The sequence below is a fragment of the Vidua macroura genome, chromosome 1 (assembly GCF_024509145.1).
Source record: "Vidua macroura isolate BioBank_ID:100142 chromosome 1, ASM2450914v1, whole genome shotgun sequence".
NCBI lineage: Eukaryota > Metazoa > Chordata > Aves > Passeriformes > Viduidae > Vidua > Vidua macroura.
The window spans coordinates 44103657-44126112 of record NC_071571.1 but is presented as its reverse complement, the minus strand read 5'-3'; the positions used below and the strand labels follow the sequence as shown (position 1 = coordinate 44126112).

Sequence of the window (22456 nt, the reverse complement as noted above, 5' to 3'; positions counted from 1 at the left end):
TACATGCCTGCACTGAAATGCTGATTTTCATTCACTTCAGACAGCAACTATCACAGACAGCATTTCAGATTAGAGTTTACTTTGACCTATAGGTAATGGGTGACCTTTAGGTAAACTGGTGAAAATCCCTTTATAACTGAATTTATGTAAAAAACTTGTAAGTTCACTTCTCACTCAGTGCCCATAAATTGATACATTGATCATGTCAACATTATCCAGTTATCCATTAAATATCACATGGTTTACATCAGGAACATTTTGGAATAATTTTCACTAAGTTCCCCATCAAGAATGGAAAAAAATAAGTCATAGCCATTCCTGAGACCTTAGCAGGCTGGAGAGTTGGGTGGAGAGGTAGATAAAAAACTTCAAAAAAAAGGCAAGTGCAGGGCCCTGCACCTGGGGAATAATAACCCCATGCACCAGCACAGGCTGGGGGCTGATCTGCTGGGAAGCAGCTCTGTGAAGAAGGACCTGGCGGTCCTGGTGGACAACAAGCTGTTCCTGAGCCAGCAGTGCCCTGGGGGCCAAGGAGGCTGTTGGTATCCTGGGGACATTAGGAAAAGCATGGACTGCAGGTCAAGGGAGATGAACCCGCCCCTCTCCTCAGCCGTGGTGGGGCCACATCTGGAGTGCTGTGTTCAGTTCTGGGCTCCTCAGGAAAAGAGGACATAGAACTGCTGAAGCAGATCAAGCAGAGGGCTTTAAGATTATTAAAAAAAAAAAAAAGTTTTTTAAGACCTCAAAATTAATACTTCAGAGAGGAGAGAAATCAAGGTGAAAGCCTAGACAGCACAGACACCTACATCCACAGGAATAAGAAAACCTCAGGTGCAAAACAGGAGCACTGTAGAATATGAAAAGGCCTCCAATGCAAAAATCCAGGATACCTTTATAATACTATTACTTGTGTGCTAGATAAAGTGTAAGACACAACATAAGAAGAGTAATACCACAGAGGGTTGTCCAAATGAACTCCACAAAATTACTGCAAAGTGCCTGCTGAAGGAATCCTCACCTGCTTTAGCTCAACAAAGGTCAATGGGTAAGTGCTTCTCACTGGTCCAGAAGGTGACAGTCCATCAAGAACCTCCAACACAGTGCTGGCCTGCAGCACAGAAAAGGCAGATATATGAAAGTCAGTATGTTTCAGTCCAAATATAACAGCTTGCACATCCAGCCATCAAGTCAGCTAGCTCCATGTGTCCAGAAAGTTAACAAATCTTTATACCATCCTTGCAGACATTTAAAATACAATATAGCAGAGACAACTGATGAACTCTGAAAGAAACATGCCACATGTAGAGCAGTGTTTTAATAAAAACAGATGCTCTAATTTTGCTATGCATTCATAAAAATACAAGTGACCCTTTATTATTTAACAAAACTACCCCAGGAGTTTTGTCGGAATCCAAGGTGTCCCTTAGACACTCTTGGATGTTCCAGGCCCAGGTCAGAAGCATTTGAGACCCTGGCATGCAGCCGGAAACCCCTGTGGGTTTGAATTTGATCCATGGAACAATTTACCAACCTTGCAAGAAGAACAAGAAATCACAAAAGTTTAGATATTATAACAGAAGTAGTCACAAAGTGAAAGGAAGAATTTTTGAGTGCTGTACGGGGGGGTTTTAGGCCTTGTACAGAGGGGTCTGAGTTTTGTACATGGGGGTCAGAAGTTCTAAGATGGAAGGATTTGGGTGTGCTCTGTCCTCCTTTCTCCTTCTTTCTCCTTCCTATCCTATCCTGTTCATGGTGATGTTGGCACTCACAGATTAGTTTAAAGTAGAAAGTCACTGTTCAATATAGGTGATAGGCATTAGAGAAAAACTATAAACATTTAATACGTAATGTGTGATATAAAAGATGGCACCAGCCCCTTGGGTGGGGGAAATGGAGAAAGATGCAGAGAGAGAAAGAGTCAGAGAGAATGTCATGGAGTGTGTGTGCTTTGAGATAACATGCAATAAACTACCTTAAGACCAGACGACTGAACACTACTAAGACTTTCTTTGAAAGCCCAAGTTAGAAGAGAGACTTTACCACCTCCCAGGGTCACCCCAGTCTGGAGGTGAGCCTCGTCAGAGTTTCTTACAAAAGTTGTATAAACAAACACAACTGCTCTGGATGATTAATACAAAGCAATATATTATCTGAATTTTGCTCAGTTATACTTAGAATCAAGCTAGGGAAAATGCCACTGATTCCCACTGAGTTACTCCAGAATCATTCTGAGCTAAGTAGTGATAGTTTAATTCCATCAAGAGCCATCCAAGATGAATTTACCCTATTTAGTCTTAAATTATTTTAGAAACTCTAAGGCTGTAATTAAGTTGTCAAATGTAAGTAGCTGGACTCGTTTTAATGAGACTGGGAGCAAGGTTTAGGCTAGTCACACACAGAAATACCTTGCTGAATAAGGACTTAGATGCACACAATTAAATTGCCTTTTATTGCCTTTATGGAATATCCTACCCATCTATGATTCTCTCTCAAACACCACTATCAGTTTTAGGTTAGTCAAAATGCACACAATATGCCTAGTGTCTTACAAGCTCAAAAAATTAATTTCATGAGATTTTTCATGAAAGATGTCAGTCTGTTTCCCCAGAATCATTGTCACTGTTCAGCGGTAACTACACATTAGACATTCAAATACCTCTCATATACCAGATTTACGTTCAAATGCTTAATTAAAAAGAAGAAAAAAGAAGGTGTTTAAAATTATGTAATACTATACTGTAAGAGTACTCATAGCAGTACAAATTTCTGAAGGTACTTCAATAACAGAAGTATTGAATTTTTGTAAAACTTACATGAAAGTTGTACTGAAATATTAGAATGCACATACAGAATTTTACAGTGATGCAACAGAAGCCAGCATGAATTGTCTATGTACACATAATTAAGTCTGCAGTTTTGGCTGGGATACAGTTAATTTTCTTCACAGTAGTTAGCATGGGGCTGTGTTTTGGATTCTTGCTAAGACTACTGATAACACAGGGATATTTTGGCTATTGCTGAGCAGGGCTTACACAGAGTCAAGAATGTTCTGCTTCTCTCACCAGAGAGCAGGCTGGGGATGCTCAAGAAGCTGGGAGGGAACACAGCCAGGACAGCTGAGCCCCACTGACCAAAAGGATATCCTGTACCTTTGCTGTCATGCTCAGCAACAAAAGATGGAGGAAAAAGGAGGAAGGGGAGATGTTTGGCATAACAGTGTTTATCTTGCCAAGTAACCAATACAATTGTTCAAAAGGTGTGTGATGTGGCACTCTGGAACATGGTTTAGTGAAGAATGTAGTAGTGGCTGGGTTAATGCTTGGACTCGGTAACCTTAGAGGTTTTTTCCAACATTAATGATTCTATGATGGAGCCCTGCTTCCCTGGGGAAGGCTGAGTGCCTCCCTCCACTAAGGTAGTTGGAAATGAGCTCCTTATTTTGCTTCACTTATGTGTTCAGTTTTTGCTTACCTACTGAACTGTCTTTATCTCAACCCACAAGTTTTCACACCTCTACCTTTCCGATTCTCTCCCCCATCCTACTGGGGGAGAGAATGACTGGCTGCATGGTGCTCAGCTGCCTACCAGGATTAAACCACAACAACCATGTAGACACAGATCTAAACAGACTTCTGAAATAAGCTTGTCTTAACTCTAGCTAGGAACAAGCAAGTAAAAGGATGCCATAAGTATATAAAAGGTAACACCAACACTATCTGGAGGCTGGGTCACCCTTACTAGCTAAGCATGTTCACTTGGGCAAGAAGATTGCTGGTCAAACATGGCTGCAAAATTTTGATCAAAGTAGTTTGCTCTTATGTTTTCAGTTTAAAAGTTATACCTAAAATAGCAATCCTCTTTCATACAGTAAAATTTCCCAAACATTCCAGACTGCATACATGGTCCACTCCTTATCTTGTGCTCCTCCAAGGGAGCCAGTAATGTTACAGCAAAACACAGGACAGATTTAGCTACCAGGTCTTCAACAAGAGCTGTGAAGCAAGAGATGCACAAACACTGACACAGGTAATTTATAGAATTGAAGAATCCTATGGGCATTAATATTCTTACCCCTAGGTGGACAGCAAAACCTGAAATGAATACAAGCAGCATTAAGACATGGTCATCACTTGAATGAGCTACTAAGTGGCAACGAATGCTGTTCTGTGCCTTGCTGACCTGAGTATTAGCAGCTTGTACATGTGCCTGTTTGACTTTTTTTTTAAGTCCCTGCTACCAAAGGGGCTTCTATTCTGAATATGGGTCAACCATGTATGATTCACTTAGGGATCAGTAGAAGCTTGTTTCTTTGAAACTTCAGTAGTTAATTTTTGTTCAGCTTTTCAGTCTTCGGTGGTACATACAAAAAAAAATCTTCAAGACAAGATCTGGTCCTGCTGCAAATCCCTGTTGACTGCTACTTAGTGGATAATCAGTACCACAAGAGAAATTTAACAGTAAACTTAAAAATTACAAATATTGTCAGGAACTTTTAAAAACAACCTGTAAAACAACAGATGACTGCTAAAAAAAACCCCAATATTTTTAAACCTCCAGAGCAAAGTCTTCAAAACCCAAGTGTAAAGTCAAGCATGAAAGAAAAAAGAAACTAAATAGCTGCAAAGGGAAGATCAACTACAGGTAGTATCCTGTTTGCTTAACCCCTTTCTAGCCCCAACACACACCAGCACTGCCTGCTACTCCACATCCTAAGAACTGAAGACTTCTCCAGGACTTTTAAGTCTGGAGGCTGCTGTGCTAGGGCAAGCACTTCCTTGTGATCAAGTATTTCTCAGGGCCCCCCAAGTTTCTGGTAACCAGAAACTACCACCTGCTCACAAGCCTGCACAGTCACGTGCAGGAACTAAGAATCATTTACTCCCCTCTGGAAAGAATGCTTCCCAAGTTCTGGGGCTTAAATACTTAAAAACTATCATCTTGTTCACACTTTTGGAGCCCAGCTACTGTGGTTCTGCCTTTGCTTGCCCTCATTCCCCATCTTCAACACTTCTCTTTTACATCTATCCAACAAGATTTTTTCCATATCACTTGCTTTCCTGCCTTTGCTCTTAGCCATGTCAGTGTTTCCAGCATCTTTTAATAAACTGTATTTTTTTTCACTCAGGAGGATTCTTTAAAATAACTCAATAGCTCAAAATGAACAATTTTCTCATCAGGGGAATTGGTACTTAAGGACTGAACTGCCACAGAATATCTTAAGGAAAAAAGAGATAGAGATCATCCTGCTCTGGTTACATGCACCTCTGTAAAGTACATCATATGACCCCTGAAAATACTCCAGAGTCTCTTTTCTCTCATCCTTTCTGCAAAAGTGTCAGGGGAGTTGGTTCACTGGAGTAGATTCGATGCCCTCCAGAGCAGACTTAGCAGGCTGCTAGACCTCAGCTGCAGAGTGGAGACCCACACAGTACCTGTGTTAGCACTGACTGTCACTGCAAATGACATAGCTAGGAAGTTTACGGCTACCAAAGCTAAGCGCTATTGTTTAGAATATTCCCTCTCTGATATTCACCAAAATACATTAAGGCTTCTTCACACAACTGGTTCCAGCTGGGGCATTGGAACTGGTTCCAGCTGGGGCTAGAATGGAGTTGGGAAGGCAGATTAGGGCTGGCACAGAATAAACCCTCTGTGATTGGAGACTTGTCTTGTGTTGCAGGGTGACCCAGCAGAGCAAACTGCTACTGAAGCTAAGCAGTGGGCCACAGGGCAAAAGGCAGCTTTCTTCACAGAAAACAGTTCCAGAGCCTCTCAGTGCAGATGGCCGTATATGTACAGGCATGACAGGAACCTTACATGTGGCAGTTTAGACATGCCATCTGCATTTCTAAAACTGATGCCTGGAGAGTGAAACACTTCCTCTCAAAAACTCACGAAGTGTAGAAGGTGCAGGTCAGATGAAAGATGCAATATTTGAGCAAGTTTGGTCATCTGACACTTGTGAGAGTCCAGCAGCACTCATTTCTTGAAGGCATGAAGGAGAAAGTTCTTCATTCTGCTGAAACTGGACAGCCTTATCTGAGAGCCATGACCCATGACAAGATGGGAGAATCAATATCTGATTAACTGGGCTGCCAAGTGCTCACAACCAAAGACAGCAGCCACAGTGGTGGGTGTAGCGATAAGAGCCTATAATTAGTCACTACTGCCAGTTCAGTGAAACCTCATATGGGAAGAAGACACTCAAAGATTGTTGAAAGTGATATAGATCTCTTTCAACTTCACAGATAACCACTTTTATGCAAAAAGTACTTCTGCCCACCACTTGAGCGGAATGACTTGAAAACGCCTGCAAAGCCTTATCACTACTAAATTTTGCAATGCTTCAGCTGCAAAATGAGATGAGATACATCAGAGATGAGATACATCATTAACTGGAAAAATAACTGCCAAATTGAAATTATGAAGTATGAAATCAGAGCATTAGGAGTTAAGGTATCCAGCACATAAACTGCAGTAATCCTCCATCTCAAAACTCATCATTTCTGCCCAGCAGAAAGAATACGGCCAAATTCATATCTGCTGTCTTCTCTGCTGCCCATTAAACCATCCACTTCACTCACTGCAGGATCCTAGTTCTCAAATGTATCTCACAAAAAATTGTCCTTGGTCCTAAAACAATGGTACTACAGTCAAACCCCGGATACTTGTGAGCTGACCAGGTACACCACTATTGTCAGACAAGGCTGGGTTCTGAGTGCTTAGTTCCATGTGCTTTTCCCTCAGCAGGAAACTGATTTAATTTCTCTCATCAGCTACAGATCTTGTCAGGAACTTTATCAATAAGATTTTCAAATTTATCAAAAATGTTCCACATTCAAAATCTGAATGCCTGGAAGTATTTAAAATACGTATATCCTACTTTTCCTTCCACTTTAGAGGTATCACCAGCTACAGAAACACTTTGTTGTAAATCTCATGGTAACATTCCCCCAGCTACATTACTGATACATGAGTTATCTTTACCAACTATGAATCTGTTGTGTTAACAATACATTCATTTCAGTTCAGCAAAGATTCAGGCACATACTGCATATTGTAAACACGATCTTTTTTCAGCCAGGTAAGCTGCATTTGATCATTTTCTAATATGGGCATCTAACTCCCAAACTCTGATCCCTTCTTCCTCAAAATTTGCTTTCAAGGTTTTCCTCTTTATTTTGTAGGATATCTAGAGCCTGTTGCGACACCCTCATAAATATTTTTTATAAAAAGCAAACAGGGAGCATTATGACAAGATACACAGTGTACCACAGATGTTAATTTACCTTCTGCAAGTGAACCTTCCCGTATGCAAATTTGGGTGTTGTTGGAGGGATAAGACCTTCTGGTAACTGCTTATACTAGAAAGAGAAGGAGAAAAAAAACACAAACACACACAAGTTAAATACAAACACACTTTAACTTAATTCTCACTTTACACTTTCCAAGTTACAAAATTATAACTTTGGCTAAAAGTAAATAATTTCCCTAAAGGTTACAGCTGCATCTAGTCTTAAGATGGAATTTTTTTTTTTTTAAATAAAAAAATCTTACTTGATCACATATGGTGAAAAAAATTTAATAACTATTCAAGATTAGGTGGAGGTAAAAAGCATAATGAACAAAGTGAACTAGCAAAATTCCCAGTGCCCTTGGAGCCCTCCTGTGGCTACAGCCTGAGTTACTCTCTTCCACAGCTTTTCTGCAGTCCTCTCCCCACTTCATGGGAGCTTGAGTGAACCTTTACAAATCTGTAAGACAGTATTTCCATCTGACCCTTTGTGAGCAACACTTCCTTATAAGAATTACTAGCCTCTTGTGCCTTTCCTTTCAGTGTTACGATATTCCACCACCACCACCTGCTACTCCATTACTACCTGGGCTGGGGTCTTTGAGAAACAGGCCTGGAGACCACAGCTCCATGAACCCCTGGGGTCCCACCTTTAGCTTCCCTCTGTTCCTGTTCTAGACAACTGTCCAGTCAGTCACAGGGAAACATGACAAAGAAATGCTCTGACCACCCATCTACTTCTGGTTGCTTCTTGTCCTATACTTTTAAGAATAATCACCAGAAATCAGCAGAGAGAAGGGATGAAGGGCCTCCACTCACTCACTACTTTCCTGGACACCTTTGAGGTGTGGCAGACTAGACAGCGGCTTTCTGCCCAGTACCTTGGCCTTCTCCTTTCTGTGCCTACAACCTTCTTTTCCTCGCCATCATCCTCTTCTTGTCCTCCTGCCATTATTTAATAGCCACTTTTCCCATCTGTTCTTTCATTAACTAGACATGGCCTGTCTGCATATTAGAGAAAAAACTTCTGCAGATGAGATAGCCATGTGAACAAACAATCCAAGACTACATTTTAATACACATGTACAAAAGACCAACCTTGTGAAGAGTGTCTCTATCTGCAGATTTGGTGACTTTGGAGTGCTTACCTTGTTAGGGTTTTTTTAAAATAAACTTGATTAGGGGCTGAAAGGGTTTTTGGTTTAGCTGGAGGCTTTGTGTTTTGTTTTTAACAGATCACAGCAATAAATTCCCAATGCTACCCTGTCAAGTGTCAGTTATGGATGGATGAAAGCCTGATATACATTTCAGGTAAGAAGTTAATTTCTTCTCCTTTGTATTGGAACACAATCAAGATATCCAGATTTAAAGAAAACAAAAGTTGTATTCACCCAAGAGGAGAAATCAAAAACAGGAAATTTCAGCTCCAATAGTAAAAATTAAAATAATGCTGTCAGCAATTGAAAGAAACTGTAGACTGAAATTCTTCATTACATTTTTTTAACTAATGGAAACTGTAAAGGAAGACTTTAATGTTATCCTTGTAGCACAGCTAATATGTTGAACACAGTCATTTGTTACAGGTAACTATTTTCTTTCACCACGTTCACCTCAAACTGCAACTGAGTAGATCAATTGTTACAGGTTTAGAATCCACAGCAGTGGCAGGAAAACTTCACTGAAAATCTATGGACATGCAAAGTAAGAAACAAACCAAACACACCAAAAAATGACCCAAAACACCTGAGATTGTAGTGAACATTTCACATCTTATCAAGGCTCTCTCACTGCACTAGAATACTACTTACATCTCAGAGAGGGGTCTTGCACCTTGAAGAAAACAATTCAAAATCAGGAAGTTTGTGGATTTCTCTGGTGAGAAAAGCTGTATCAAGACAGGAAACTCCCCTTGGAAAGGCCATCAAAATTATCCCATCAATTTATCCCATCAGGTTTAGGGATAATGGTGAAATTGAAGAAAAAAAAATCCACAGCAGGCCTTCCACAGTTACAGAGATAAAGGCATTGTCAACTCTAGAGAAAGAGAAACTCTCACAGTTTTGGGAGATCTACTATCAGTATAAAAATGTCTTCTAGTGAATAGGAATGTTGCTGGTATGCAACAGGATAGCAACTACAAGCCTGAGCCTTGGGATTCACATGGAACCTGCTTTTAAGCCTCATCTGAACAGCCTCCAATGCAAGGCTATTCAAAACCCAGACACAGGTTCCATGTTCTACTTCAACCTCCAGTTTGTGGAGACACTGTGCATTTTTACAGCAAGGCAAAGCTGGCCCCACCCACTAGCTGCAGTTTGTGAAAACACAAAACCAAGATGTGTTCTTTTGACTAAACCTGGTCTTTCTCAGAGGCCCAAAACCTTAACATGAAGGTTGGGACAGACAGCCAAAGCACTAAACTGCAGCACAAATTGGGCTGACATCAGGTCATCAGCCTAACCTGACTGATGCTGAAAAAGCTCTGTACCCTCCTCCTCCATTTCTACTCCCAGCCAAACCCTTCCCACCTCCCTCTGTTCCCTCTGTGGCAGCACTGGCTCTCATCTGACTGAGTGAGCTGATTCACCTTACTGACCTTGTGAGAAAACAAATACAGCAAAAAAGGTGAGCTGAACCATGTTGGTGTCAGACCTACACCAGTATCCTCTCCTCTAAAGGGAAGGAGGAAGCCATTGGGACAGAAAGAATAGCTAGAGAGGTGCAAGATCTTTTGCTTTTTGTAACGAGAAGCAGTTAGGTTGGCCTAATTGTCTTGTTGTATTTCACTTCTCCCAACTGCAGAAAAGAGTACATTGAGGAGTAACTTACACCAACACAAGAACAAGAGTTTAGAGTACACCTGGGATGTTTCAAAGAACCATTCTAAAAATGTCCTGGGGACACTCACCATACCAATGACTTTTCTCAAGGCAAAATACTTTTCTGTCAGGTCTCCTGCCTCGCTCAGGGGAGCATCATAGTCATAACTAGTGGGCTGAGGCATATAAGGCATATTAGCACCTAGGGGAGGAGGAAAAAAGAAAAAGCAATAAAAACAGTGGAAGAGATGGTTTTTTTTCCAAAGGTATCAACTGTCAGAATTCTTTCAAATTACAGCCATATTTTGCTACATTTTTAGATTCAGTGTAGGTCTTGATGTTTGGGATTTGGCATAAAAAACTGTTCCTGAAGGAGGACAATGTCCTTGTGAGCTTACACCACTCTGTGAAATATTCTGAAGAGAAACACATTTATCTGTGTTCCAACTGTTTCACAGCACTGAGTGAAGCAGAAATAGCCTTGGAAAAGACAAATACCATGTGGGTTTGGTACAGCATGTTGGCAATAAACAAAGAACAGCTAGTGCAGTCATGTCCTTTGCCATGTGCAAGTAGGCACAGCTTATTCTTTCACAAAATACATAACTACTTAATTCATAAACTGGTCCCCTCCACCATTAGTATAACTTAAATAATTTCTTACCATTCCAATAGGCAAAGTTAGTCCCACCTATAAACATGTACCTAAAAAGAAAAAAAATCAGGTTTTGCTGAACTGGGAAAAGAAATCCCCCCAAAATTAAGCTCTACTGAACACAGACTTACAGGTTAACGTTAGCACCACATGCCAGGATTTCATTAAGTGTTTTAGCTATAGCTTGTGCAGGCACAACAGAATGACGGTGCCCCCAGTGATCCAACCATCCAGTATAAAACTCAGAATTAACCTGAAAGGAGGAAGGGCAAAAGAGGAAGGGAAAACATGAAGAGGGAACAAGAACAGAATGCAATCTGAATTATGGTTCCTAACTGTAAAAGGGAAGGAAAAAAAGGCACCCTGACTAATCTGAGCCATTTTCAAACTACTATAAATACAGCAAAGTACATAATAAATCAGTCCTTTTCAGCAGACTACAGGTCAAAGGAAATTAAAGGATTGTTTCAATAAATTTACAGGGACATTTTGAAAACAATTGCTTAAGCATCAAAGAGTATGGATTTCCTGGGAACCTGGCAACAAGGATGTGTTTCAGATGCTTGGCATTCAAATAAATGATGGAACCAACATATTCTTTGCAGAATAGCATACACAAACTGGATGTAACGAAAAATACTTCAAATTGCTTTCTAAACAACTCCTTAGCACAGAGATAATCTTGTACTCTCAATGGGCCTTCTCCCTTTGTCAAAATGGCTTCCAGTGTTCTCAAATCCCACTATAGCTTGTATAAAACCTCTACGGTAGCTGAAAACAGGAAGCAACTTCTAATCTGCCCTTTTAATTCTGCTTTTAACTTCTACCTACACACATATCTCACTAACTTGTCTAACCATCCTTAGCGTTTCCGCTGCTTTGTAAACATTTGTCTTAGCAAGAAAAGCTACTGAAGCAAAATCATTACTTTTTGAGACTAAAATAGCATTTGCAGAACAACAGATAATGTGGATTTGACAAACACACAGAGAAGCTCCTCTATTCACTTTTTCTGACTTGGAAGTTATGTCTTTGTCAACAGGTCCCTAAAATTGTTCAATGCACTGCTGTCAACCCCTCTCTGATTAACAACTTCAAGATTAGACATGATACAAAAAGTTTAAATGAAAACACATACCAAAGGGCCCTTAGGTTCACTGCTCCTTTGAGCTAAGAATGCTGCTGTAACATTGCCACCTGTAAACAGAAAGAAATAAAATTGAATTGCTATATGCATGATTTTCTGGGTCTGTCATTTTATTGAAATTAGTGTCTTATCTCCCTTTCAGCCTAGCAAAAATCATGACAAGAAAGCTACTCCAGCAAACATAGGAATCAATATTTTTGATTTTGATGTTTAACTTGCAAAACTTATTTTAAATATACATGTACATATATGCTTGTGTACATGTCTTTGCTTTTGAGACACATCTTTTGAAAACCCAGCTTTTCTCAGAAATTACATCCTGGCACAAAGAAATCTGAGATGTGTCAGAATTGCTATTGATCATTGGAAAGTCTAAGTCTGGGGTTATGTTACCAAGGCTACGGGGAAGAGTAGAAACCAGGCAATCTCTAAAGAGGTGTTTCACTTTTGATCACTCCTAGTGGCTCAAGACACAGGGGCTGGAAACAGCTACTCTGGTGAGTGGCTCACCATTGCATAGAAGATACACATGAAGACATCCACAATTTCATTCAACTTGCAAGAAAACAGATCCATGTGAAGCACATGTGTTTGGCTGTAGAGAGAATAATGTACAGAAGAGGCTGCACAACAAAAAAAATGAAAATATCTGTCTTGGAGTCTGTTTCTTGTGCCTTAAGCCTATTTTGTCAAGTCCATGCAGTACACAATCATTTAAATCCTTAACTCTCCTATCAAAAGGGTACTCTCTGATCACACTACTAATGCTTAGCCACTCTTCAGACCTATATCACAGCAAATTGTAGCAGTGTGCACATTTCTAATGATGATCTTCAACAGTATTTTTTTTTTCTAATAACCTTTGGTGTAAAAAGAAATGTATTTGGATGTCTGGATTCCAGGACAGACAGAGGACATTAAAAAACCCCAACACCAAAAAGGAATATTAAAAAAATACAAGGAATCAATGCTAATTGTTATTGCAAATTTTTAGGAGATATATGCTATAAGCAGTGTAAATTGGCTACTCGTGATTTCAAGATGCAAGGAAATGATTATGACTTTCTAACTGGGTGCTCATGGGTGATTCTTGTATGTTTAAGAGTATGTCAAATACACATAAATACCCATTACCCCATTTAAACAAAGCAGGTATGTTTGGCAAGCAGTCAAGTCAGTTTGTCTTGCCACAAACACACAGAACTCAGAATTTTTGGAATCAAACAGCACTCTCCAACCTGGAGCAAAGTCCACCGTTGCATAAAGACCCTGGAGAGCCCCACATTTCAAGTGAAACTGGCTTGCACCATCAGTTGTGAAGAGCACCACCTCATCCCCAAGATGCAGGCGAAAGAGCTTCAGAAGGAAGCGCAGGTAGTTGTAGTCACAAGCAAAGTAGCTTCCATACTCATTCTCCACCTGCAGAGTAAAAGCAAGTCAGTAAAGCCATACCAAATTCAGTCTGCATCTGATAACAAAACAGAAAGCACAAGTTCAACCCTCTTCTTCCTTTGATAGCAATGTTGAAAATGTCATTTTAACTCTAGATCTGAGGAGTATGAGAAGACAAGACTCATTCCTCTCACCTGTATTTTACAGTGGAGCCATCACTGTGCAGAGCTAAGCCATTTTCCTGCAAAATTCCACCCCCCCTCCAAAGTATCTACTTAGCTACAGTGATCATAATACAGTCTCTATTAAAATTTGAGATCTATAACCCACCTACTGAGCAGACCAATAAAACCATAGAACAGGTTGTGAAATGATCAAAACTACAACAAAACTGGACATTCAGAACAGAGACATCTACAAAGGGCTCACATGAACCACAAAGCCCTGAAATGGACTCGAAAGGACTTCAGGGAGAACAACCATGCTACTACTGAGAGGTATGCATCTTTCCCCTTTTCCAAGGAGATGAACTTTTCAGCTTCAGATCCAATAGGTTCCAATCCTGAAGGTTATTTCTGAAAATCCTGTTAAAAGCATCCTATTTCTGCCAAAGAATAATTTTGTCCAGTGCTTCTACTCAACAGACAAAACACACTGTTCAACAAAATTATCTTGGGCATATTACAAGAAGGATCTCTTATCCCATCCTGTGCCAGTCAGGGAGTTCAAAGAAATTGAAATAAATGATCAATACTTTGTTATGATCAATACTACAAATATAGGACAATCACTCTCACATATCTATCTGGAAGGAGTTTAGGACAGAAGCTACTCACCATGAACATACAAAATTGTGTCCTGAAACATTTACAATTTAAGTTAGGTGCTAAATTAGGCTTACTCCATACTGCTTTTGCTTCTATCTAAGGGTATTCTTATTCCCCTTTTTCCTGTCAGATTGTTTCAGGCAACTGTATGTATTTCATCTTTATGTGAGAATTGCTACAAACCTCAGATGTAAAGAGCTACACAAGTTCCCTCTATTGCTTTATACAGCTGTGGGAAACAACTTTGACAGAGCAGATGAGGGCTCTCTAAATCCTAGAAACAGTGGATTCAGCTCCTTAGGATAAGGTATTTCATCAGAATCTTGCAGCTACCGGAAACGTAAGAAATACCTGTGACACCACCAGCCAAGACCCATGGTATGTCTGCAAGAGCAGTATAAGCATTCATGCTGCTTGGGCTCATCTGATTTTCAGAACGTTACCTGCACCATGATGATTGGGCCTCCATTTTGATAGAGATAAGGCCTCATCTTTGGCAAAAGGACACCCATCCATCTCTCTACCGCTTCCAGGTAATCTGTGATACACAAAGTATGCATGTTTCACAACTTTTCTGCCTTTTTCTAATTTTGTTTTTAGTTACATATGGGCCATCCTTATGTAAGATTCTAATTATGTAAATTATGAATAGCATTTAATGAACAGATTGCTCTTATACATGAACAAATGTGCTCTTCTACTTGTTCATAAATGCTTCCAGTACAGTTTACTAAAAAATAAAACATTTAAATATTGATGAACTTAGAAAATTATCAAAAGGACTTCATTACATCTCATAGGTTGTCCTAGTACATTTCGACTGGAAGACAGATTCAACTGTTGATCTATGTACTATTTTTTAAATATATAACTTAACCACAATCAGCAGAATGGAAGTTGGATATGATATCTATATATTCATCCCCTACATTCACTCCAATAAACACATTAACCTCCTGTCTCATCTTATTCTTCCATGTCTGGTTCTTAAGCAGGAGCACATGAGAATGCTGTAACTCATTCTGGATTGCACACTGACCAGCCAAGAAGGATCCCCATTATGAGTGGCTGTGGCAAATCCAAAAACCTCAAAGCTGAAGCAGTCTTCTCCTCAATGGTGACAATGATTCCCCTCTTGGCACTGACTTGACAATACCTTGGAAACTTTATCCCCTACTTTGATTGTTCTACACATTTTTGAATGCACACTTCTAACTAAAAGTATTGAAGATTTTACTCACAAGAAAACTTGAGCTGAAATATGAATTATCTAGTAATGGCCTCAAACAGAAAGTTGCCTTGCTGCTACAGTATATGTTTAATGGCCTTTTTTGATGCCTCTACCTGAATCAGAAGACCTGAGAACAATAGATTTCTTTTCCAAAAGCCATGCAGGAAGACCTCCCTGGGAAAAGAAAGGGAAACAATGACATATTTAGGAAACCTAAGAAGAATTTAGCCTCTTGTCAAGACATATACTGAGACAGGAAAACTGATTTTCTACAAAAAAGTAGTAATTCCTAACAAAACAAAACAAAACAAAAAAAAAAAAAAAAAAGCCACAAACTAGTAAGTTTGTATTGTAAGAAGTTACTTAGGATGCATGGATTTTAACACACTAAACCAAGACTCTTGTCTAAGGGTACATCAATGAGTAAGTCTGTCTACTTTAAGAAATACTTGCACTAGATTTACCCTAGAAGTGAGCTGTTACGAAAGGTTGTATACCATGTCCCATTCTGCACAGATGTAAGGTCCAGCTCTCAGGATAACAAGCAATCCAGTGTCATTGGCAAGCTGCAGGAAATACTCTAGATCTTTGCCACCAAAAAAGTCATATGTGCCCATCTGTGGTTCATGGTAGTTCCATGGGACATACCTATTAAGAGAGAAAATCACCTTCCATTAGGAAACTGAGACTAAACCAGAATTCTGGAAAACAACCATTTGCACTACATGCCCCAGAGATCAGTAATGCTGCTGATCATTTGGATCAGTAGAAGACAGGAGTAACTCTCTGGCCTTTCTTCTGTCAGGTATTTCATATGGCAGAAGGCATTAAAATTAATACTGAAATTAGGGTTATGTCTGCAGGAGTCCCTGTCAGAGCAAGAACAAGTTCTGGTAGTGCCATTTTGAAACCATGATGTCTGTTCCAAAATGAAATAAACAGTTTTGAAGCTGGCAAGGCAGCTGGCAGCTGTATAGTAGTGGGAGGCTGATGAGGAGATGAATGTGGTAAACCACTCGTGAAGGAGGGGGCCGAGAAGGAGCACAAAACAGCACATGACCATTCATGAATGGATCACCCAGCTTGCACAGGGAACACCAACCAAGCTGATAGGTCTATGCTGCTGCCACTGCTAAGAACTTGAAAAACACCTAAGCCTTAAATGATATTGCATCTAGGTCCCAAAAGTTTTCATTGACCAGGAACAATGCAAGTTCTGGAAAACTACCACTGGAAGAAGAATTAAGTTAAGAAATGTTAAGAGCTTGGACAAAGTAAAGCTTAATTTCAACTAAGTAATAAAGGTGTCAAACAAGCAGATCACCATTTGAAAGAACACCTCTCTCCTAACTCTAGGACTCAGGAGACCACAACCTCAGCACAGAACATCTCACAGAAATAAAAAAAAAAAAAACAAACATTTGTTTTCAAGACAACAAAGAAACAGTAATCTACCAAATACCATGAGCAGTGTTGTAGCTGATGATCCCTGCTTGACAACCGTATTTTGTTTGCCATGGTACTAAGTGGCAGTCTAGCACAGACAGACTAAAATTAGGGATGAGTACAACCTGAGCAAGGATTCAAGGGAATGTGAAAACTCATTCCTTAAAAATTTTTAAAATTCCCAAAACTGTTTCTAGTCAACAAAGATCCTCTCAGGCAACACTTTTTTACTGCCTGGGTTTGTTAGTATGTTCCACATTTAATTTTGTAAAAACCACCCAAGAGGGAAAGAAAGTCCCTAAAACAATGTTTTCAATAAGGAAGAAAAACAGGAACCCTCTCATGAGTACACTACTAAAATGGTCATACACAGACAGACATGCACATGAACATCAAAAACAGAAATTATAATCTTTTAACCCTTGTGAATATTATAGCTTCTCAAATGCCAAAATTTTAAGCCTCTGTTTCAAAAGATAAAGCTTAAAATTTGAGTGCCAGGATGGAGTCAAAGCAATGCATTCAGGCACGAAAATGTAGATTTCCCCCTCTATCTGGTATATTTTATTTCTGTGTCAAGCTGCTCTAATTGTTTCTGAAGCACAATTAACTTACTTGTAAAAAAAAAAAAACTACACGTGCATTTAATAAATATATGAACCATGTGAAAATATACTCATTGAAGAGTTTTACGGACTTGTTCAGAAACAAGTCTTAATGTTTAAATACACTTAATACTGTCTGAGGTGAGGATGAAAGAGTTTCTCCAGCTCCCTTTTGCTCAAGACGGAAGAAGACAGACAAATTCTTCCAGAAACAGTTTTCATTTATGTCACATGCTTGACCAGAACACTGGAAAAAAAGCAGATTGTAGCAGAGAAAAAGGGAAGAAGAATAAGAACAAAACCGATTTAAAACCTATTTGAAACTGTTGTTTTATATAATGAATCATGATAAAAATTTATTTTAAACGCTGGTCTAAAAATCACTTTAACCCTCCAATATACTTTCTACAGCTAGTGATGGTCTCAAATGAAACCATTGAAGTTGCTATCTTTAATGAGTATATTTGTTACATACCATTGTCAAAATTTACAGTCAATTGTCAATCCTGTACTGCTTTAGCTACAGAATAATGAACTTATAAAGGAAACTCTCATCCTTTTTCAAACTTGAAATATGGTATTTATTCTGTATTTGAGTTTACTTTCTATTCACACACAATTTCTAAGCTTCATGCTATAACCTTCCTTTCTTTAGTAGTCACAGCTTTCCTCTCCTATTTTAGAGATTATCAACAGGCAAAAAAATCACACTTCAACTTCCTTAATGTACAAGATAATTCTCTCTGTAATAGTAGGGTGAGATTTTTAATAGTGTAAAATTAAATAAACTGTAATACTTTCATAAATGAGCATGCTAGTTAAATTACTTATATATGAGTCTTTAGAAACAGTAATTTGTGCTTAAATTTTAAATATTCCATATTCTAAACAGTAGCTCCTTCATAGAAGGACTTTGTACATGTTTACACATTTCTGTTCATTAGTCAACAAATAGAGTAAAACAAAGAAAATGCTCAACATTCTTCAACTTTCTATGAGCCTTTAAAGGTAACTGTGGATTCTTCCAGGAAGCATCTCCACTGATCAGTAAATTCTGTATACACCTTCTGCCCCATCTAGTGGCAATTGTTTAACTGCTCTGCACAAAACAAACCCCAAACCTCCCATGCTTTCCAGGTGTCTTCGTCAGCCAGTACCCATTTCCAGCTGGCAGACACAGCTCAGAAACTGAAAACAAGGACAGTTACCTGTGTGACCAGACACTTCTGCTGAGGTGGGGAGTGAGCTCCTCAGCATCCTCCTTCATCACCTTCTGGAACATCATACCAACCACAACATTAAATTTCAACCTGCTCTTTAGAAGGGGTAAGCCTTGATCACTTAGGCTTTAATATAAGATCAAGCTTACTGTCATCTGTTTTCTCATGTTCTGTTATTGCTTATGTTACCAGGTGCAGACAATTATAATCATGTACTGACTTCACATATTCCAGAGACCAGGAGGAGCTGCTGCCTCAGTCATGAGCTGAAGGATGCATCAAAGCACAGAGAGCCTTTTGGAAAAAAGGCTGCAGAGAACGGGAAGGAGAACGTGTCTGGTTGGTTTTATCCACAAGGTATTTACAAGCACAATCCCATAATATAAGGATCCTGTTTGCCTTGAAGTGATAAACCTCACTGGGAACACCTTGATAAGAACAAGGAAGGTTCCCATATTTCAAATTATAGCAGGAAAAAAATCACAAGAAGCAAAATCACAGTCTTCAGATGAGGCCTCAAGATTGGGAGTCCAACTACCACTTTCTGTCAGAGAGTCTGGCAGTGCTGCTGCCTATTCATTCCAGAATGACTTCACAAAATTTGTATCTGTCCCTTGCTAGCAGTATTACTGATCCAGGAAAGAGTATACAGAAGAGAAAACAAAACCCAATCACATAGACCAATTTCCATTTTTTTACCAAAATCACACAAAATCACAGGGGATTACTTTGGGGTAATATGAATACTTATAGCTTTAGCTCAAATAATCAAGAGCAGTAAGACTTGATTATTGGCAAACTTCAAAGAAAAACAAAAGGGGGCTTTGGTCAGTGGGATGCTTTTTTAGCATCAGGAGAGAGAGTGGTTCGTGTCAAATAGAAAGACACATGGATTTGATTCTTGTAGAAAATGCAAGGCACAGGAGCACTTTCTGCTCTCTGTATAAAAGTACACTTTTATATTTATCTTTCACCATAGTAGAAAAAATCCAGACGTGAGCAATAAGGGGAGAGAAAGTCAAAGAATCTCAGTCTGCTCTTAGAAAAGCAAGAGGAGACTAATAAAACTGTTACGATGTGATCCAGCAACAACACCTAATGCCACAGTTGCCAGAACAATTTGCCAGCTGTACAGCACCTTTTGTGCCAAAATAGACACAGCTCAGCTCTCCCAAGACCAACAGAGATCAGTTGGCACTGGCAAAACAACAAATCTTCACTCCTTTCTGCACAGCAGAAAGACACTAATGCAAAACAGTAAAGCAGAGTCAGAGATTTCAAGGGAAAAAAGCAGAAAAGAAAGAAGGAAAAAACCCACCTTGTTAGTGGGAGATCACAAATGAAGAGGGAGAAAGCAACAAGAAAAAACCCAAACCGGCCCTGCAGCAATTTTGCCATTGAACAACAGTGATGAGGGGAATGGAAAAAAAACATCCCTATCTCAAAATGCCAGTGATGCATCAGAGACATGAAAAGGCAATTTAATTTTTTTTTAAAAAAGAAAGGGACTGTTTGAAAAAGCTGGAAATTAACAAAGGGCATTGAGAACACATAGGTGTTGGGAGGAGGAGGAAAATTAATCAGAGACATAAGGGAAGTATGAGACACTACAGATCATAGGAGTCACTGATCATGGGGTCAGTCACAGGCTGACCTTCAAGCCAAACATCAAAAGGTGTAATTTTCTGGTCCACTATAAATTGCTTTTATTTCAGCAAAAACTAATTACTTGGGCGCAAATCCAGCAACCCAGTCCTAAGCAAGCGTGTTACTTAATCCCATTTCTCTTATTAATGTGAGCAAAGACAGAACTTGATTCCTTAATAGAAAACAATAAAAACAACCATAAAACCACTCACCAGAGAGTGACTGTATCATCCCAACACAGGCCAGAGTCTTTAAGATATGCAAAAAAAAAAAAATAGAGAACCCTAAATTTGGAAAAATTCAACTTTTCTTTCTTTCTGTGCTGTCTGTTCTTCATCTACTAACTCTGACTAGTCTCATCCCCAAGTGTACAAAGCAACCATGCAACTTGCAGGTCTAACAACAATACAGATTTCAAGAGAAAGGAGTGGTGGTACAATACTCCTACTGAGCCTACAGGCTCTGCACTGTAAGAAGCTGAACTTTTTACAGCACAAAAGCAGGTGGTTTCAAAGAGAAGCTTTAAGCCTTGCAATGACTTAAGAAAAGAAAACAAACCTGTCTGGGAATTACAATTGCCTGAAAAGATGGTGCCTTAGACATCATCACTTTCCTTGTCAAAGAAGCTATGGCAAAAACAAGAGAAAGCTGAAGTCTTTTTATCTGTTGAATTAAGTACACGACCAGGTAGAAAAGACAAGGAAAATGAACTAAGGGTTTTGTACACACACACACAAAAATGAAAGCTGTTTAAGTTTTTTGGTTGTTTTTTTTTTTTTTTAAAGAAGTACACCTAGTTCCCATCCACTTATCTAAATTTAAACACTTCTGGTGAAATAGCTTGAAATAGCTTTTAAATGTTACTGCAGTCTTCACCAACATTTTCAAGGCTTCTGGGTGATACGAACCCAGGCTGTACTAACAGATTATTGTCTCCTCACACCTAGTCTGCCTTTTGACCAGAGAGTACAATGTCCCTGGCAGAGGTAGAGCACGCATGATTGTTCCATAGTTCCTAAAGTTCACAGTCCAACAATTTCTTTCTGGTCACATTTGCACCCTGGGTTGTGAAGTCAGAGATGTTGCCTATCATCAGCGAAACAGACTGCTGGTTACAACCTGCCCAGCTGTCCCCATTTATGTGTTTAAAAATCATCCTGTACCACTCTTCACTTCTCTTGAGCTTCCTCACCTATTACTGGAAAAATAATAAACAAGTAACAGTGGCAGCATTCCTCTTAATGACTTCACATACAGTTCCCAGGACCACAAATCACTCGGAAAGTCAACAGCTACTCACGTTTGAATGGCATCAAGCCCTGCCATCTTCATCTTCAGCAGGCGGTCTTTCCAGTAATACGAGGGCACCCGCGAGTAGTGAATGCTACCGGAGATGTAACGGAAAGGTTTCCCATCCTTGACAAAGCAGTTGGAATCATAATCAATCCCAAAACTCCTTTCAGGTACATTCTGTACACAAAAACAAAACAAAAAAAAAGACACAGTATAATTTTTTCTAATTTTTCTCAGCCTTGAAAGACACAGAGAACAGGCTATACAACATCTGTGGGTTGTCTACAATAGAAGATACAATGGACCTAAAATAAGAGATGGTGAATGACTTTTCTCTAGCTATCTATAGCCCACCTGAGTCTTAGCACAACAAATCAGCAAAAGGGAGCCAGTGCAATGTGTCACAGGATAAAAGAACAAGGAAACTAGCAGATATAGCTCAAAGAAAACACACTCCCTCCTAAAAAATGGAGGATGAAATTGCTAAGCCAATACGCCTATCCTTAGAGTGTCATTAAACAGAGTAACTGTGGTCACACTTTACCATCATTTCAAGACTACAAACTCCAAGGAGGAAGACAACAGCATGTTCTATCCACAAAAAAGGCATTATTTTACAAAAAAACCTAGAAAATGTTGTGGAAAATGTCCATGATACGCATAGCAATTCAAAGCATTCTGCCAACAGTGAACAAGTGAAATTGTGTGGTGGATGTGTAACAACAGGTATGAGGGGATACAGCAAGGAGCTGGCAGGGAAACATGAAAAACAAGGGGCTGCCAAGTGTTGCACAGCACAGGCTTTTTATGCTCTGTTTCCACAAACATGGGTCCATTCTTAAGATTACTTTATTAAGATAAATAAATCTTGATTCAACAA

The 22456-nt window shown here is 39.4% G+C and overlaps 1 protein-coding gene across 1 annotated transcript in view; it reads right to left on the bottom strand.

Annotated features, from left to right (window-relative positions):
* GLB1 (galactosidase beta 1) overlaps positions 1–22456 on the bottom strand; it is a 41939-nt gene that overhangs the window by 10203 nt on the left and 9280 nt on the right. The window contains exons 2-12 of the mRNA XM_053973592.1: positions 21584–21753; positions 15863–16013; positions 15479–15539; positions 14578–14672; positions 13154–13334; positions 11907–11965; positions 10900–11021; positions 10778–10818; positions 10203–10315; positions 7290–7364; positions 1019–1108 (exon numbers count right to left, since the gene is read on the bottom strand). Of these exons, the coding sequence (XP_053829567.1) occupies positions 1019–1108; positions 7290–7364; positions 10203–10315; positions 10778–10818; positions 10900–11021; positions 11907–11965; positions 13154–13334; positions 14578–14672; positions 15479–15539; positions 15863–16013; positions 21584–21753 (1158 nt within the window). The remainder of the gene's footprint in view (positions 1–1018; positions 1109–7289; positions 7365–10202; positions 10316–10777; positions 10819–10899; positions 11022–11906; positions 11966–13153; positions 13335–14577; positions 14673–15478; positions 15540–15862; positions 16014–21583; positions 21754–22456) is intronic.